This window comes from Tupaia chinensis, unplaced genomic scaffold (assembly GCF_000334495.1).
Source record: "Tupaia chinensis unplaced genomic scaffold, TupChi_1.0 Scaffold139733_1, whole genome shotgun sequence".
Lineage (NCBI taxonomy): Eukaryota > Metazoa > Chordata > Mammalia > Scandentia > Tupaiidae > Tupaia > Tupaia belangeri.
In genome coordinates, this window is record NW_006199613.1 from 750,624 (window position 1) to 763,228 (window position 12,605).

At 57.1% G+C, this 12,605-nt stretch overlaps 1 protein-coding gene across 1 annotated transcript in view; it reads right to left on the minus strand.

Annotated features, from left to right (window-relative positions):
* Window positions 1–1,589: 1,589 nt before the first annotated feature.
* PDHX (pyruvate dehydrogenase complex component X) overlaps window positions 1,590–12,605 on the minus strand; it is a 35,858-nt gene continuing 24,842 nt past the window's right edge. Inside the window, exons 8-11 of the mRNA XM_027765758.1 lie at window positions 10,904–10,962; window positions 6,544–6,702; window positions 5,148–5,212; window positions 1,590–2,198 (exon numbers count right to left, since the gene is read on the minus strand). Of these exons, the coding sequence (XP_027621559.1) occupies window positions 1,940–2,198; window positions 5,148–5,212; window positions 6,544–6,702; window positions 10,904–10,962 (542 nt within the window). The 3' untranslated portion in view covers window positions 1,590–1,939. The remainder of the gene's footprint in view (window positions 2,199–5,147; window positions 5,213–6,543; window positions 6,703–10,903; window positions 10,963–12,605) is intronic.

The window sequence follows — 12,605 nt, forward strand, 5'->3', positions numbered from 1 at the left end:
CTTCCCCGTGGGATTCCCACGTGCCAGTCACTTCCCCGACTACGTGAGAACGAAGACGCCAGGCCCAGACCTGCCTCCGACCCTCAGCACGAGGCAGAAATGCTCCCCGCCGGTCCCAGTGTGATCTCCGATCTCATGCCACAAAAGGGTCTTTCAGGAAGCAATGTCCCTGGACACGGTCCCCATAAACGCCGAGGACAATGTCTCCTTCGGAGGTCGGAGTGGGGGCGCGCTGGTGCCCCAAAATGCAAAGCGGCTGCTCGAGCCCGAGTGAGGAGCCCGGCTGTGGCGTCCACGCAGTTCGGCCATGGCCTTTTCTCCGTGTGCTTCATGCAGCCCCGTGAGGGGGGACGGGGGCGGCGCCCATTTCCCGATGGACAAAGGGGCCACAGAAACGGGAACCCAGCCCACGTCTGTCCCTGTCCTCTCTCAGGTGTGAAAATTAGAAAAAAAATGCGGTATTTCTGTCCAAAATGACCTTAAAAATAACACAGCTTATAGAAGTGATTTTTTTGAGTAGCATTAGGTTACAATTTTCAGTGTAACAGTTAAAATGACAAAAGTTTGAGGTTATTTTTAAATGCCCTTTGAAAGCTCAGTAACCGGATTACACATTTTCTTTACGACTGGCGCACTGAGCGCTCTTGACTGTGGAAGGCCCCTCTGTGGGACCCGAGCAGGCGCCCGTCGCACCACACCCGAGCCACGCCGTCTTTGTTCTGGTGAGCACGCCAGCCACCGCTCTCCTCCGCCCGCCATCGCCCCCGCCAGGGCAGGCCCCGGGGAGGGTCGGTCGCACCCAGTTCCACGTCCCCTCCCGGTTACCGTCCTAGGGCCACATGGACTTACATTCTGTCCTCTCTGTGGGGTCCTCCTCGGACCTGCCACAGAAGGGACTCGTCTCCAAGGGCCACTCGACCTGTCCTAGCCCTGAGAACACAAGGCGAGCGTGTCTGCTTCCGTGCCTTTCACGGTGCAGCTCGGTAACTAAAGCGCACCTGGACATTCCGTGTCCACAGGAGCACGCCAATGAAACGTGTCAGAGAGCACGAGACCTACCGAGTGACCAGCGTGAGGTGGCCGCCCTGCCAGCCCATGCAGGAGGGCTGCCTGAGTCGAGCGCCCTCTGAGTCCGTGTTCACCTCCGGCTCTCACTCATGCCTTTCACTCCTCCTCTCCAGGAGTTCAGGGTCACAGGAGTAAGCCGGGAGGAGCCACCCTGGCCCGTGCTCACCCACGTGGAAGCGGCCGTGCTGCGCGGCCACACAGCGTGTTCAGTGTCACAGGAGTAAGCCGGGAGGAACCGCCCTGACCCATGGCTCACTCACGTGGAAGTGGCCGTGCTGCACGGCCTCACAGCGTGTTCAGTGTCACAGGAGTAAGCCGGGAGGAGCCGCCCTGACCCATGGCTCACTCAGGTGGAAGCGGCCGTGCTGCCCGGCCACACAGCGTGCCCTGGCGCTCCCGGCACCGGAGTGCCCCACGTACAGAGCTCGGCCACATGTCTCTCGGGCGGCGTGGGAACGTGAGATTCCACCGCTGAGTTAACGGGCACCTCTGAAGACCACTTCTAATTTCAGCACGAGTAAGACAGAGTCACGGCATTTTTTTATTTTACAATGTATATACATTCCCAAATAACCGAAAAAGCTGGGAGGAGCCAGAGTCTGACTTACAGCTAGCTTCACAGCCTACTGCATAGCACCAGCGGTCAGGCGTGGTCTGACCACCCTGAGGGCTCTTTATTAGTTCCAGCTTAGCTTAATTTCTCCCTCTAACGTTAAACCAAACCGAAAACGAAGACAACTCAGGCAAATGCCTTCGCCGTAGACACAGGCGTTCCGCCCACTTACAGGACAGCCCCGGTGGCCTCCCCAGCGTGAGCCGCTCCAGGCCACCCGTGCTGGCCCCGAAGCTGCAGACCCGACCACTTCGAGCTCTAGGCGAGGAGGAGGGGGTTCTCCAGATTTGCTTTGAAACTTTCGAGAAACCTGGTGGCCAGTTGGTCGTCGACCACTCGACTGTCGCTTGACAAGGTGACGGTGACGAGATGGTGCCGCCGCAGCTGGGCATTGCCCTCCTCGTCCTCCGCGAGCCTCAGCACGGGGCGCGACCTGCCGACGGCCAGGATGCAGGCCTGCGGGGGGTTGATCACCGCGGTGAACTCGTCCACGCCGAGCATGCCCAGGTTGGAGACGCTGGGGAGACAGAGAGCACTGAGGGGTGTGGCCTCCGGCACGGCGGCCCAGGCAGGGGCCTGCGAGAGGCAGCGGCCGGGTCTGCACCTGCTGAGCACTGGATGGGGTCCCAGCAGCGGGGCACAGCGGGAAAAGGAGCTGCGAGCCCCAAGCACTGGACAGGGAGAACTGACTAGTCCCGAGTACGTAGGTGGAGCGATCTGACTGGGCACGAGGTGGGCTAGGAAGAGTAAAACATGAACTCGGGGGCCAGCGGGTAGCAGTTCGGGTGCTGGATCCCACATGGCCACGTCTGCAGCTTGAGCCCCAGACACGGTGACCTGAAAATCACCAGGTGTGGGCCCAAAACCCCAAGAGGAGACCGAGGGGGAAGGGACTGTGGTGTGGCCATCCCCCGGGCGATGGTTTCTCACTCCCCGCGCCCTGTCTTTCTCTGTGAGCACACAAGCCCTACAGCAAAAACAAACACACAGAAAGGGAATTCAGTTAAGGCATCCAAGGTAGAATTAAAAATTCACTTTATATCTCCACACAAGTGGTCATAATTAGAAAAGGAAATATAAAGATATTTTAAAACACACAATAGAAATGCAAGAGATCTAAGGGCGGAGTAAACCACAGCTGCCCGGCGCCGGGGAGGCCCCGCACTGGAGGCTGACACGACCTCAGTCAAAACCTAGCCAGGATGTCTGTGGAGTGTGTGCAAGAGGACAGACTGGTCCAAATTTATTTGTAAGTGCGAAGAGCCAGAAAAGGCAAACATCTCCAAGAGGGTCCCCAAGCCAAGCTGCTGCGTGGAGAAAAGGACCTGGGGGGACGGAGATGAGGGTGACCGCGATGGCCCCGACACCCAGAGGGGGAAGACCGATGGCCCCGACGCCCGGAGGGGGGAGACCCATGGCCCCGACGCCTGGGGATGTGGGCGATTATCACCCTGACGCCCGGAGGGGAGGGCAACCATCTCCGTACCACTTGGAGGTGCGGGCCGTCTCCAACACACTCCCATTGACGGGAGGCCAGCTAGACCGTCCAGGAGCTCCTGATGCCCAGGTAAGTGAGGAAGCACTCCGAGCCACCAGCCCGCAGACCTTGGCCGCAGACCGTGCACCCCACCCTCCCCCCCGAGGTCACCGAAGTTTACAACCGCACAAGTAAAACTAGCGTGGCCACGCCTGTGGAGAATGGGAATCCCGGAGTGTGAATTCGTACTACCACTTTAGAAAACTGTCTGGCCCCTACAGGTTTTAACTAAGCATACACAACAAAAACGAGCAAACCAAGACCCGACCAGTTCACGGCCCAGTCTGTGACGCAGCCAACTGGAGGCGCTGCACACAGCAGGGCAGCGAGGCATGCTCCCGGGCAGGCTGCGGGGCCTGAAGGTAACAAGGCCGGCCCACGAGCAGCGTGGGCACCCCTGGACACCATTTACAGAGACAGGGCGGCCAAGCAGGGCCGCAGGCTGCCTTCGGAATGGGTGCTGCCCGTGGGAGAGCGGCTAGAGAGCAGAGGAGGGTCCTGGGCGCTGCCCCACTCCAGCCTCTGCGGGGCTCACACAGGCGTCTTCCCCAGCGCAGTTCTGTCAGCTCAGTGCCGGAACCGGACGGAACTCACACCTAAACACGAGCTGCGATAACAGGAGGGGCAGCCAGGAGGAAGGGGCGGCCGGGGTCCAAAGCTCGGTCTCTCTCGTGTTTAAACATGAACAGCGAGCACACGGCCGGTGGAGAGAAGGCACGAGGCGACCCCAGGGCCTGCTGTGAAAGCCCGGGCCGGCCGCAGGGCCCGTCACCTACTCTGCGGTGTCCATCTGGCAGTGCTGTCTGTCTACTAGCTGTAAGATATTTGAGGCTTATAAGGAAAACGCGTTACCATGGCCTTCGGAAGTCTATGAACCTGTCTGACGCTACCGATAACGGGGTTTAAATTCTACGGAACGTAGCCTGCGCGTGTGCAGCTTGTGCAAACTGGACTACGGCTCGGCAAGGAGGAGTGCCCGTCATGCGTGGTCAATGGTGGCGAGCCTGGAGGTCCCCAGGTGACGTGGGACACGGCAGGCACAGAAGGGGGGGCGGGAACGCAAAAAAGCTCTCCCTCCTGTGTGGGGACCGAGGGGCTGGAGAAGCTGCAGAAGGACTCCCAGTCAGAAAGCACAGCGGGGTGGGCCAGCCAGTGCCCGGTGGTTAGAGAAGCCAGATTCCACAGGGCCCCAGACCTGACGGCTTGACAAATAAGCCGGACACGTGTGTGTGCACGCCTGTCCCAAATGCCGACAGGATGGAGACACGGAGGAGAGGTTGTGGTGTGAGCACACCCTGCTGGGCCCCCACCCACGAGCACACGTACCATCAGCGAATTAAAAAACAAGTGAAAACAAAACAAAAGCAGTGGCGAACACAGCAGGCAACAACCCGCTGTCCTCCTCCTGCAGTAACAGGGAGGGTTCTGGACGTCCCTGACAGGGGGAACCCACAGCTAGTGAGCGAGCAGGGCACTTGTGTGCTAGGACATCACACACGACGCCCACAAACGCACGTGAGCGTCACATGGTAAGGAGGCACTCGGGCTGCCTAGTGACTTCTGAAGTGGCTGCAGACACCCCAGGTGACGTGTCTGTGTGCCACACGACCACACGCTGCTCAGGTGTGTGATGACTTCCAGTGCGATCTGGCACTGAGGCCACAGCTGTGCTCACTGTGGGCCTCAGTGTGGGTCAGTTTATAAAAGCATCCACAAAACTTTTAAGAAAACAAACTCACAGCTAATGCTTATGCTTGCCAGGGCTTCCTGGTTCCCAGTCCCCAGGTTTGGGTCTCAGCCTTGGTCAGGAGGCAGAGCCGTGAGCCGCCGTGCACATGGAGGTGGGCAGCGGGGTGGGCCTGCTCCTCCCAGGGCCGCAGCCCTGAGCCCCTGCCGACTAGGCTGCTCCAGACCTCTCCCCTCTGTTACCTGAAAGATCCGCCTTGGTATTCTTCAGGTAACAACTTTCCATCTCTCGCTTTCTTCGACAGAGCCTAGAAAACACGGAGCGTGAGTGACAACGTGCGTGCAGATGACTGTCACTAACGCAACGCTGAGGGCAAGTGAGATGGAGCACAGCCCACGGAGCTAGGTCTGACCCGGCCTCCAAAAGACCATCTCCCTTCAAGCTCGTCCTGCCCCGGAGTCCCCACAGCGGCGCTGCGGTCACAGCGCTCTACCACTGCTCAAACTCTTCTCTTGTAAGGTCAAATGCAAGGCGAGCCCGCTCTCGCCAACCGAGCAGCACGCAGTGCCACCGCATTCCCACCTCCGGCCTCCCGGGCTGTCCCCCAGCGCGTGCTGCCCTGCCCACATGTGGTGGAGACCCTAGCTGCTCCTCAGGCCCTCACACCGTGTGAGTCCTGCGCGGTCCGTGTTCAGACGCGATCCTCGAACGTCTTTAGCGTTCTCAAGGGCACGTCGGCCTCCTTGGCCGTCGCCCCAGGGTTTAACCAGCTCCCCGGCTGCTTCTGATCCTGGGCTCGGAAAATCAGGACTTCTCTCTTTTCTTCAATGCACAACTGCATCGACTCTCCCGACAGCCCAACAGTGCAGGGGCCCAGGAGGCAGTTACAGCCCTAGACAAGCCCTGCCTGCGGCTCTCGCTCCAGTGACAGCGGACGCCAGCTAGCCCGCAACCTCTGCCTTACAGGGAAGATGGGGCACTGTGACAGCCCTTCACGCTGGTGCCCTGGACGCAGCTTCCCGAATTCCAGAAAGGGTCGGCGGCCTCACGGCCCAGCGGTGAAGGGAGCTGGGTCCACAGGCTGGCCCCAGCCGAAACCTGGTCCCAGGGCCATCAGAGACACGCCAGGCGCATGTGCCCCAAATCCCGAAGGGGTGGGGACACGGAGGGGAGGGACTGCGGCCGGACCACATCCCCGGGGCGTTTTCTCTCTCTGGTTAACACACGTGCCCTCTGGCAATTAAAAACAGAAAAGCAAAGAAATGAGAAGAAAGAGTTTTGTCTCTGAAAGCTCGGTACTCTAAGTGCCCTCCATTCTAGAGGGAATAGGAGCAGACACTCCTTCAAGAACGAGGCCGCCAGCACCAGGGGCTGTCCGCTGCTGTGTCACAGAAGCACTTTCACTCTGCGTCCCCTCCTACCGAGTCCATCGGAAACAGCACCGTGAGGGCCAACCCCGATTCCGATCCCGATCCCGCCGGTTGGGGCTCAAATGCCATTGGCCCCTCACCTACTGTTTCTGAGTCGCCATGTGGCGGCCCAGGGGACGGCCCACGAATGTCCCCCGGGGCAGCCAGGTCACACAGAGGAGGAATGACCGGGCATGGCACACTGGGCGGGGGCTGCCTGAGGACGTACCTTCACAGTGTCGGCGATCTCCCGGAGGCCCTTGGCAGCGGCGTCCCTAATGACCGGTGTGATGAGACCTCTCTCTGTGGCCACAGCCACTGATATGTCGACAGATGGCAGTGGCCTCGGGCCCTCGCCGTCCCAGCTGGCGTTGACATCCGGCATTTGCTAGCAGAGAGACGACACTGTCACCGGAGACGCAGCGCTAGCCAGAGGCTGCAGAAAGCACCCCGCTCTCATGCCCGCCCCAGACAACGTGGCCTGGAGTCCATGAAGCCTGGCTTTGATGCGCGGCCTGCTTGGTGTGTGAACCGTCCCTCGTGCCGGGTGGGACAGGAGCTCCTGGTGCGAGCCCTGCTGGTCACCTTACAGAGGGGCACAGGAGAGGCACCCACGAGGGCCGTGGCTGGGCAGTGAGGCCTGCTGCACTTCCTGCCCCACCACTGAGCAGCAGGACCCAAGGACCAGGGCCAGGAGGGCGGTGCCACTCAGCCGTGCTCCCTGGGCACCAAGGCCGACTTTCTGGAGTGGCTCCGGGTGCCACAGGCCCTCGGCGAGCAACTTCCCTGGTTCCCAGGGGGTCGGACCACGGGGCTGACAGGGTGGGCACGTGAGCGAGTGCCCGCAGCCTGCAGGGTGGAGAAAGGGGCAGGAGGAGTCATGGCATGTGTATGCCACTCAGGCACAGCTACGAGGATGAGCAGGAGCAGGAAACGCGGGGCCAGCAGGTGGCACAGTGGCTGAGGACTCCCCTCCCTCACAGCCAGCCAAGGTTGGAGTCCAGACTTGGCAGTGTGAAATACACCAGGTGTGTGGGACCAGCAGTTAACGTAATGCTATGTCACTGGACTCCCACGTAGCCGACCGCGGTTCACGTCCCGGACCCAGTGGCTTAAACTAATGCCGGGTGTGTGTGCATGTGTGCCCAAGATCTCGAGAGGACAATGGAAGAGAAGGGATTGCGGCGTGGCCATCCCGCCTGGGGGGTGATTTCTCGCTTTCTATCTCTCTGTCTTTCTGGCGAGCGCATGTGCCCTATAGCAAAAACTTCTCAAAAAAAAAAAAAAAAAAAGAAAGAAAGAAATACACCAGGTGTGTGTGTGCATGCGTGCCCCAGATCCTGAGGGGAGAATGGAGAAGGGATTGCAGCATGCCACTCCCCGGAGGCTGACCTCTCACTTTCTCCCTGTCTCTCTCATGGGCGCACATGCCCTACAGCAAATACCTCTCTTCAAAAAACAAAACATAACAGGAAACGAGTAAATGTCTGGAAACCACAAGTATTGCCGATGTTACCAAATACCACGGGGAAAACCAGGGCAAAGACAGAAACCAAAAGCTAATCTTTCTTGTCAAATATTCTCAGCTTCCTGGGAACCAGCCGTTAGCATAATGGCTATGTCGCTGGACTCCCACGTAGTCGACCGTGGTTCGCGTTCTAGACCCGGTGGATTAGAACTCAGGACGGGCGCATGTGCGTGTGTGCCCAAGATCCCAAGAGGAGAATGGAGGAGAAGGGATTGTGGCGTGACCATCCCCCCGGGGGGTGATTTCTCGCTTTCTGTCTCTCTCTGTCTGGTGAGCGCACGCGCCCTAGAGCAAAAACCTCTCAAAAAAAAAATATATATTCTCGGCTTCCTAGAGAAGATCCAAGCCTCTCTGCACGTCACCCAAGTGTGGCGGCGACCTTAGCCTCTGCTCTCCCTCCCGAGATGAAGTCTGCTTTCCGCAGGCTTCTAGTTGCCTCCGCGCTCACCTCGGGGCCACGGACACACCCCGTCCTGACCGCCCTCCCGCTTCTCCCCTCCCACGGTCAGCTCACCTGCTCACTAGGCCACCATGTCAAAGAGCAGCAGGGGAAGCCCCAGGACCTCGGGAGATGACCGAGTTCTATGACAGTAAGGCACGAGAAAAAAGTAACAAAAAGCCTCACGAATGAAGATAACCTAGCAAATAAATGTACTTAGAAAACCGGTAAGAAATAACCTACGGGGACATCGGCTAGACTGAGTTCCACGTCGTAATCCTAAACCTTCTCAATAAAAAAGAACTCGAATGAAAGGAAATAAAGTCCAATGTAAATGGGGAACAAAGACAAGCAGGAAGAAGGAAGCAGCTTGATTAAGCCCCAGGCAGTGAGGACATTCGAGGACTTGCAGGAGGGGCCAGCGGTGGCGTAGGGGCAAGGTGGTGCTCCCACACAGCCAACCCTGGCTCAAGACCCAGACCCCGTGGCTTGAAAATCACTGGGCATGTGCGCGTGCGTGCCCAGGATCTGGAGAAGAAAGGGGGGGGGGGCTGCAGTGTGCCCATCACCCGGGAGGTTGACGTTACACTTTCCCTCTCTGTCCAGTGAGCGCACATGCTCTACAGCAAACACTTAAGGAAAAACAAAAGAAAAGAACTGCAAAAAACAAATTTAAATGATTCTAGGTTAAAGAGCTTAGAAACATAAACAAGATGATATGAGCTTCCCAATTCAATTTAAGAAAAAGCTGTAAGTTAAAGAGCTCAATGATCACGTGGAAAAACTAGGAAAGCTGGTAAGAACCCCTCCTCAAAACAAAAACAGGCCAGGTATTTTTTTCTGGTGAATTCTTTAAGATTTATAATACTGCAATGAGCACACAGAAGTAGGAGCAGATCTCCAATGCATCTGATGAAGACTGTGATTGAAATATAAGGTGTGGGCCAGCCTGTGCGTGGTGAAGGCTCGGATCCCACGTGGCTGACTCCGTGGTCGAGTGCCGGACCCTGTGGCTTGAAATCACAGCAGTGAGACCAGCATTTGGTGTAATGGCTATGTCACTGGACTCTCATGTAGTCGACCACGGTCTGAGTCCTGGACCTGGTGGCTTAAACTCACACTGGGCGTGTGTGCGTGCGTGCCCAGGATCCTGAGAGGAGAATGGAGGAGAAGGGATTGCGGCGTGGCCATCCCCTGGGGGTGATTTCTCGCTTTCTGTCTGTCGCTGTTTGGCTGGCGAGTGCACACACCCTATAGCAAAAACCTCTCCAAAAATAAAAAAAAGACAGCAGACACATGTGCATGCCCAAAGTCCTGAGAGGAGAGTGGAAAGGGACTGCAGTGTGGCCGTCCCCCTGGGGCTGCTTTCGCTCTCTGTCTGTCTGCTGAGCATAAGCACCCTTTGTAGTAAATTTTAAAAAAGTCTCAAAGAGTTTACGATAAATTTAAATTATAATTACTCATAGCCCCTGACAGAAAAGCATGCAATAAAATATTAGCAAGGAGCTAATGGCCTAGAGATTCACTCGGGAGTGTACAAACAGCTCCCAGTTAGAAAACCACTAAGAGAATTTTAAATCTGGGTCAAAAAAGAAAGCCTTTTGAACAGCGAGCTAGCTGTGTGCCAAAAAGGCACGGCTCTAAAGCTGTGTACTGTCATGGACCTCAGGAACCCGAGTCCTTAGGGTGGTCGCTTAATGGAGTGCGTACCAGAAGGGAGCACAGCCCGGGAACAGAAGGCCTGGCAGCTGGGGGCTGGAGCGCTGCAGGGCAGGAGGCCCCGTCCCAAGAGCACCCGCACCAGGACCGCAGGGCACAGGGCTGCTGGACTGAACACTGGAGGAGTCGGGCCCAGCCCGGCTGCGAGTCATTCTCCTCCCCTCCCCTCCCACCCGCAGCCAGGCCCCAGCAGATCCTGCTGGCTCCACCGAACCGTAACCAGAACCTCACCCCAGCCCCGCTTCCCTGTTGCCCCCATGGGCCCAGCCACCATTGTCCCCTACGGCCTCCAGGAGAGCGCGGCTCCCGCCCTGGTCTCTGCAGACCACAGCCACGGTGCCCGGTGCGGTCCCCCTTCCCCTTCCCTCTTTTCGGGGCATTGTCCTTTGCTGACAGCACACCAAGGCGTCCCTCCCATTCCTAGGGAAACCCTAGCCCGTGTCCCGGCCAGCATGGCAGCGAGGGTGTCTGTGCCCTGTCCCTGCACTCCCTCGGGCTATCTCAGCTCCCACCCTCTCGGTGCCAAGACCCGCCTCTGACCGCTTTCGCGTAGCTGGTCTCTGGGGGCCTGTCTACTGCTGCGAACCGCTTGCTCTGTCTGCAGGCAGGCTCTGCCCTGACACAGGCCACCTTCCAGGCTGAACTTCGGAGAGTTTTACTATAAAAAATACCAAGACTGGTGGCTGGATCCCACATGGCTGAACATATGGTTCAAGTCTCAGACCTGACACTTTCCCAAGTCCTGAAAGGAGAAAAGGAGGAGGAGGCAGTGAGCCTGGGACTGCAGGAAGGCCCTCTCAGTTTCCTTCTCCCTGCCTGTGTCCAGTGAGCGCATGCGCCCTCTAGTGGAAAAGAAGAACAGGACAGGAAGCCTCTGCAGAGGTGTCCTGTACTGCTACTCACTTTGAGGGTAACAGCTACTGCCTTTATGACGAAGTCGTTTACGGATACTTTAATGTCATCTGAAAGAAAATCAAGCACAGTAAGATTAGTACCCACGATAAAAACCTACATCGACCGTTAGGACTTCTTTAAATTATTCCTTTACTTATTTGTTACTGCCCACAGGGGCATGCACTTGCCAGCGAAAGCAAGTGAGCGCCCCCTGTGGCCTGGCCACGCAGGGCCCTCCTCCAGGCTCACCCCTCACTGCCACTCGCCTTGGGTGCTCTGCAGCCCCGGAGAGGGGCAGTTACCGAGCCATGGGGCCAAATAGGATGAAAAGTACTACTGAATCTTTAGTGGACAAGGGGGCCAGCAGGTGGCACGGTGGTTAAGGCACTGGGCTCCCACATGGCCAAGGACGGGTCGAGTCCCAGGCCTGGCTGCTTACTTTCCCTCTTTGCCTTTCACTCTCTCTGTCTCTCTCTGGTCAAACTGTGTAATGATGATGATGACGGTGATAACAAATACAACATAAAAATAAATATTAAAAAAGAGAATTTTTACGGGATAAGGTTTCCCTCATTAGAAAAGCTTGTCTCACCTGAGATCCTGAACACAGTAAAAGTCACGAACGTCCGGGTTTACCTCCAGGCCCTAATTACAATGTTTAAAAAGTGTCCAGACAGAACTTGGGGGACACATCACAGCTACAGTCAGGAAACTACATTAACATCATACACTACGCTCAGGAAGAAAGAAAACGACTCCTTTTTCTTTTTTGGAGAGGTTTTCGCTATAGGGCGCGTGCACTCGCCAGAATGAGGGAGACAGACAGAGAGACAGAAAGCAAGAAATCACCCCCCAGGGGGGATGGCCACGCCGCAATCCCTTCTCTCCATTCTCCTCTCGGGATCCTGGGCACAGAGCCAGTTTGAGTTTAAGCCACCGGGTCCGGGACTCGAACCGTGGTCAAGGCATGGGAGTCCAGTGACATAGCCATTACGCCACTTGCTGGTCCCAGAAAACGACTCCAGTGTGTCTAAACAGACAAAGGGTGGGGCCGGCAGGGGGCGTGGCGGCTCAGGTGCTGGGGCCCACCAAGGGCTGACTCTGGTGATTTCCAAATGCTGAATCTCTCTTAGGTTCTGATATCAAAACCGTTTAGTCACAGCGCTGGCAGGTGGTGTGGCAGTTAACACCCTGCACTCCCACGTGGGTGGCCACTTGTTTTCTCACTTTCCCTTCCTCTCTCTCTGGTCAAATTAAAAAAATAATAATAATAAATAAAAATGAAATAAATAGGAACCAATAGGCCTAAGAATGGCTATGTTATTGGGCTCCCATGTAGTCGACCAAGGCTCAAGTTCCGGACCAGGTGGCTTAAACTCATGCCCAATATTCCGAGAGGAGAATGGAGAAAGGATTACGGTGTAGCCGTGTCCCCCAGGGGGTGACTTCTTGCTTTCTGTTTCTCTGTCTCTCTCTCTCTTTCTGGTGAGCGCATGCACCCTATATCAAAAACCTCTCGGGAACCAGCAGTTAGCGTAATGGCTATGTCACTGGACTCCCAACGTAGTCGACCGCGGTTCGCGTCCCGCGTCCCGGACCCGGTGGCTTAAAACTCATGCCGGGTGCGTGTGCGTGCGTGCCCAAGATCCCGAGAGGAGAATGGAGGAGAAGGGATTGCGGCGTGACCATCCCCCCTGGGGGGTGATTTCTC